The sequence below is a fragment of the Acartia tonsa genome, chromosome 12 (assembly GCF_053477335.1).
Source record: "Acartia tonsa isolate MP-2025a chromosome 12, ASM5347733v1, whole genome shotgun sequence".
NCBI classification, from domain to species: domain Eukaryota; kingdom Metazoa; phylum Arthropoda; class Copepoda; order Calanoida; family Acartiidae; genus Acartia; species Acartia tonsa.
The window spans coordinates 16,266,324-16,273,124 of record NC_137271.1 but is presented as its reverse complement, the minus strand read 5'-3'; the positions used below and the strand labels follow the sequence as shown (position 1 = coordinate 16,273,124).

Below are 6,801 nucleotides of genomic sequence, written 5' to 3'. Positions count from 1 at the left end.
GTATCAAGGTTTTTTTCAAAATAAACTTCACCATTCTGCCTACCCCTGGTGTGCAATACAAACTCCTTATGGAGGCATGCGTTATTTTAAAAGATCTATTCAAGGACTTGTTGGCCAAACTGAAGAACAGGATGAACTACTTTCAAAAATTCTTCATGAACATCTCAAAAATGGAAGATGCGTTAAAATTGCTGATGATATATTTGCAGGAGGAAATGATATTGATGAAGCTATTGATAACTGGAGTCTCATCATGGAAACACTTCATAAGAATAACATGAAAATTTCTCCAGAGAAAACTGTAATCTTTCCTAGTAAAGTAGACATACTTTCTTGGCAATGGAAAGAAGGTGGTTATCTGACTCCATCTCCTCACAGGAAACTTGCCTTAGAAAACATCAAATATGAAGATCTCAAAACAGTTAAGGACATAAGATCGTGGATTGGACTATACAAGACTTTTATTGATTGTACTCCCAACTTAACCATATACCTTGACAAGTTTGACCAGTTTGTTGGCTCTCGTGATAGTAAAGATGAGATTAAATGGACTGAAGATTACATCAAAGCTTTTAAACATGCTCAGGAACAAATCAGTAATATGAAAGATCTTTATCTGCCAAATAAACATGACCAACTTATAATCATGTGTGATGGTGCAAGAACACCGCCAGCTGTAGGTATGGTTTTACAAGCTAAAACCCCACAAGGAGATGTCAAGGTTGTCAAATACTACTCAGTCAAGCTAAAGCCACACATGGTGAAATGGTATCCATGCGAATTAGAAGCAGTTGCTCTAGGAGCATCAATAGAAGCATTTTATGAGTTTATCAAACAATCTGAAAAACCTGTCATAATCTGTCCTGATAGCAAACCAGTTGTTGATGCAGCCAGAAAAATTGAAAAAGGTAATTTTAGCTTGTCACCTAGAATTCAAACATTTCTGAATGGTCTGAGTAAAATCAACTATGAAATTCAACATATATCAGGAAAATCTGGACACAATGCTGCAGGGGACTTTCAATCTCGAAATGCATTTGTTTGTAAAACAGAACATTGCCAAATTTGTACATTCATACGTGAAACAGCTGAAACCATAATTGATGTTAAACTGAATAACATATCAACTTTAGCTAATGACAAATCCATGATGTCATTTCTCAACAGAAATGCATGGATAAACATTCAAGAAAAAGATGCTGCGTGTAAACAAGCAATCAAATGTTTACAAACAGGACAAGGACCTTCAAAGAAACCAGGCAAAATGTTCAACAATGTCAGAAAGTATGTATCTAAAGGTACAGTAGCAAAAGATGGTCTACTAATTGTTCATGGCAACATACCAATGACTACAAATAAAACAGAAAGAATTGTCATCCCATCTGAATTTGTAGAAACAATTGTAACACAAGTTCATCTTAAATTCCATCACCCTGCAAAATCTCAACTTGTGAACATAATTAACAGATATTTCTTTGCAACAGGTACTCTCTCTGTAATTGATAATCTTTATTTGAACTGTCAATTATGTCAAGCAGCCATGAAAATTCCTAAAGCTTTTCAAGAACACACAAATACTACTACAGCAGAACATCCAGGTACACATTTTGGTATTGATGTTATGAAAAGAGCAAAACAAAAGATCATTGTTGCAAGAGACATGTTCTCATCATTTGTCACTGCAATTTTTATTGAGAAAGAAGACAAGGAATCATTGAGAAGTGCTCTTATCAACCTTATTCAACCAATCAGGAGCATGGAACAAGTCATTGTTAGAACTGACAATGCTACAGGATTCCAATCTTTAGCAACTAAAGATGATAAGCTCAAAAACCTTAATATCAAGATAGAACTGTCTGATCCCCACAATAAAAATGGTAATACCTGTGTTGACAAAGCTATATCAGAGTTAATAACGGAAATTACTAGATTGCAACCTTCTGAAGTTCCTATAGACCATAGTATTTTAGCCAAAGCAGTCATGAACCTGAATAGCAGAATAAGAAGAAAGGGAAACTTATCAGCTAGTGAAATACTTTTCTGCAGAGACCAAGTGAACAAAGACAACCTAAATATAGATGATAAGAAAATTTCACAGGATCAAATGTTAACTAGAGACAATGCAAATTACAAACACAACCAGTCTAAACCTTCAACTGATATCTTTCACAAAGGTGACCTTGTTCAAATGAAAGCAAATCCACAGAAACACAATGTTCGAGAAACATTCCTAGTTACTGAGTCTTCTGGAAATGATCTTAAAGCTCAAAAGTTAACAAATGTTTTTAGTTCTAAAAAATCTCAATTAAGAGCTAAGGAATATGTATTCAAACCAGGCAATATCTTCAGAGTTTTAAAGGAGAATCAAAAATCTTTGCTACAAGATGATGTCTACCAAAACAACACAAAAATCAGAAATTGCACTTCTTCTAATTGGTCACCAATACGTAGATCAACTGCAGATTCTTCAACAGACATATCTGAAAGTGAATCTGAAGAAATAGAAGCAGAACAACCTTTAAGACTGTCCTCTGATGATGAATTTATCACAGGAACTGATGATCAAACCAATTCTCTTACTGAAGATGAACTGTCAAACTCTATATCTGAACAAAACATTGAACAACAGACTATGGAACAAGAAATTGATCATGATGATACCATCTCGAATGATGGAAATATTGAAGCAGATGAAGACACAGACACTCAGACTGGAACTATACAAAAAAAGAAAATAATTAGAAAGAAATTTAAAGAAACCTGGAGTTTAGAAAAACCTCAAAATCATAGACCCCCAAGAAAAGCAAGAACAGAATGCTTAAAAAAGCTTTCCAGTTTAAATAGTCCACTTGAAAAACTAAGAGATTCCTCTACAAACTCTTGTAATGAAGCAATTCTCTCTGCTGCCACTGAGCATACTCGTATAAGAATTGAAACTTCTGATTCTGAAATAGAAGAACCTATTGATAGCAGTGATTGGGACAAAAACGATTTGTCTGGTACCCCCTCTTATTTCAACAATGCTTATTGTGACCCTGTTTTTAACTTTCTTGAACTTGCTCCTACTGAAATTCTAGCTAAAATCAACCCAGGAAGAGTGTATGATTTATCAAATCTTCCAGTCCCACAACCATTTTTAAATACTGAACCACTAGCTTTGACTTCATACAATCAAAAACTTCAAGATGGAAGAGTTTATGATCTTTCACTATTACCCTCTCCACCAAGTTTAGAGATGAATAGACATTCCACACCTAGAAAATATACCAAAGCAACAGGAAAACTAACCAGACTCAGAAAAAGGCTTTTTAAACACTAGGAATATGCACAATCTTAAAAACAATATAAATAATGTGGGACACTCCCTCAAGAAGGGGTTTTATTAAAAAAATGGGGTACGTTAGATTACAACTTCCTTAAATGACATATCATTTTAGGAATCTGAATCAGACAACTGATGTCCCTACCCAGATTCTATTCTTCCTACCTGGATCTGTTTGTAGTGTTCTTCTTGTGAATATCCCCGGGGTGTCCTAATTATATATCATGATTGATTCCTTAATATGCATATGTGTTTACCTTATTGTGATAGTGAAAATAATAAATAATAATATTCTGAATCTCTCATGATCATGTTGATTAAGAACTCCCGGAAGATAACCTTAAGAAGAGGAATACTGCTTTCAGATAAGCATGACATAAGCGGGTTTAGATGTCTTCTTCATCCTACCTATATCATATGCGTAATATTGTCCCGGATCAGCTCGGTGTTATTGAAAAGTTATTTAAGTCTAATCAGTAGAGATCTTACGAGATCTGACTGATAAATGCTAAGAACTTCTGTATTGACTGTATATAGTAGAGACCTTGCGAGGTCTGACTATCTAACATCAAGAACAGAATACCCTTAGCCAACTAGTACATAGGAATCTTCACAAGCTCATTTAGGTGAGTCATTTCTACTGTATAACGCTAATTTAAAGAAAATTTTGAAATCGGGCTCCAGGTTCAGGTTCTGCAGGCCTCCAGGTAAATCCAGGACAGGTAAAAATTGAATTTTTTACTTTAAAAGTTAGAACAAAACTTATTTAACAAAAGTGGTTTCTTTATAGATGGTATTAACTAATTTGAAGAAAATTTTAAAATCGGGCCCCAGGTCAAGGTACTGGTAGGATCAAGGTAGGATCAAGGAACAGGTAAAAACGGAAATTATTTACTATTTAAGTTAGGAAAAAATTTATTTAACAAAAGTTGTTACTTTTTAGCTAGTATTACCTAATATGAAGAAAAAGACGAAATCAAGTTTTGTTCTAACTTTATTAGGAAAAATTTTCAGTTTTTATCTGTCCAGGATCCACCTGGAGGCCTGCCGTACCTGAACCTGAAGCCCGATTTTAAAATTTTCTTCAAATTAGTTCCTACCATCCATAAAGTATCAACTTTTGTTAAATAAGTTTTGTTCTAACTTTTGAACTAAAAAATTTCAATTTTTACCTGTCCAGGATCTACCTGGAGGCCTGTAGTACCTAAACCTGGAGCCCAACTTCAAAATTTGCTTTAAATTAGTTAATACCATCCATAAAGTATCAACTTTTGTTAAATAAGTTTTGTTCTAACTTTTAAAGTAAAAAAATTCAATTTTTACCTGTCCAGGATCCACCTGGAGGCCTGCAGTACCTGAACCTGGAGCCCAATTTCAAAATTTTCTTTAAATTAGTTAATACCATCTATGAAGTATCAACTTTTGGTTAATAAGTTTTGTTCTAACTCTAATAGAAAATTTTTTCAGTTTTTACCTGTCTGGGATCCACCTGGAGACCTGCAGTACCTGGACCTGAAGCCCTATTTCAAAATTTTCTCCAAATTTGTTCCTACCATCCATAAAGAAACAACTTTTGTTAAATAAGTTTTGTTCTGGAGGCCTGCAGTACCTGAACCTGGAGCCCGATTTCAAAATTTTCTTCAAATTAGTTAATACTATCTATAAAGAAGCTACTCTAGTTAAATAAGTTTTGTTCTAACTTTTTAAGTAAAAAATTTCAATTTTTACCTGTCTAGGATCTACCTGGATGCCTGCAGTACCTGAACCTGGAGCTTAATTTCAAAATTTTCTTTAGATTAGTTAATACCATCCATAAAGTATCAACTTTTGTTAAATAAGTTTCGTTCTATCTTTAATAGAAAAATTGATCTTGATCAGTACCTAGTATGAAACCAATTTTACTAAATAATATATTTACTACATAGTAGAAAAATGTACGGAAATGTACGGAAATGTACGGAAAAATGTACGGATTTTTTTTTTAGCATGCACGGAAATGTACGGATTTTTTTTAAAAACCTTGTGGCCACCCTGATTAGCTACTTTCAGGGGATCGTAACAACCCCCTACCCAGCAAAAAATTAATTTTCCTCCCCCCTAAACAAATTTTTCAACATTTTTTATTACTTTTTTTTTAATTTATTACAATATGACTTTAAAAAGGTACCTACCGAAAATCTAGTATTGAAAAATTTCAGATTTATAATGTCGAGTCAGCAGCCCTTTTCCCCGCCCAGTAATGCGGGGGAGGTCCAACATGTTCAGCTATTATCAGGAAAATTTTAATCTTAACCAACTTAAACTTGTGTATTGATTGATTGGCAAATAATTTAGTTGATTGATTGATTGTCTGGTTGATTTATGAATTATTTGAACTATAGATTACTAAAAATTTTACTATTGCCAATTGATTGATTGTTAATATCTTAATTAACCGTTTGGTATATAGATTGATCAAGTGTTTGATTGATTGATAGGCTAAAACGGAAAATAAAATGGAAATGATTTATATAGATAGATAGACTACCTAAGGGGGGAGTTCTGACATTTGTGCGTAAATAGGGAGCATAGGCTTTGTCTTAGGAGTGAGATTATAGGTTATTCGGCAAAAAAGTTTCATTTTAAGATGTAGTTTCCCTATATATCCTCTCACTTCTAAGACAAAGCGTATGCTCCCTGTTTACGCAAAAGTATTATAAACCCCCCCCCCCCCCCACTTTGATTGATTAATAGAAAGGTTAAGATTGAAAAAAAAATTGTTTAGACCAATTGAGTAAATTATATTTAAACGAGGAATATTCTGACGTTGTTCTGGTTATTGATGATACTAAATTTTATGCTAATAAGGTGAGTTTCATAATATAATAGTATAAGTATAGATGTATGATCCAGACAACTACCTGCCCCCAAGTGTCTGAGACCCTTTCCTTCTGCTAAAAAATTGCTTTTGCTCTTTCGTAGAGACTTGGATGGTTCCAGGACAAACGCAGGAGTCCCAAACGTCGGAGTAGACAAACGCAGGAGTGTTAAAATATTAATTTTACTAAGTTTTTCTATACAGATTAGGTTAGGTTAAGATATGAATCAACAAATAAGCATTTAAAAAACCTATACAATGGTCTAAAAAGGTTAGGTAAGGTTAAGTGTCCACTCCGACGTTTGTCCACTCCGACGTTTGGGACTCCTGCGTTTGTCGTAGGACCCCACTTGAATGTGTTTTTTTTCGACGCCATTGCCTGAAAGTCCCAATAAAAACTCGGGAATGGGTAACTTTCATGTTGCCAGATTTAATAATATATCATCCCCCTCTATTCTTTCACTTTGATAGTATTCTTATTTACTGCATTGGAGAGACTGATGACAAATAGGATGACACGCAGATGACATACTTACGGAAACTCCATGAATATGATTATAGACGGTGATGATAGGGGGATGATATATAATTAAATCTGGCAACATGACCGTTGGCGTTACCC

At 34.2% G+C, this 6,801-nt stretch overlaps 1 protein-coding gene across 1 annotated transcript in view; it reads left to right on the top strand.

Moving 5' to 3' along the window:
- Positions 1–5,508: 5,508 nt before the first annotated feature.
- LOC145334733 (BTB/POZ domain-containing protein 9-like) overlaps positions 5,509–6,801 on the top strand; it is a 28,080-nt gene continuing 26,787 nt past the window's right edge. Inside the window, exons 1-2 of the mRNA XM_080180322.1 lie at positions 5,509–5,597; positions 6,087–6,169. Of these exons, the coding sequence (XP_080036448.1) occupies positions 5,528–5,597; positions 6,087–6,169 (153 nt within the window). The 5' untranslated portion in view covers positions 5,509–5,527. The remainder of the gene's footprint in view (positions 5,598–6,086; positions 6,170–6,801) is intronic.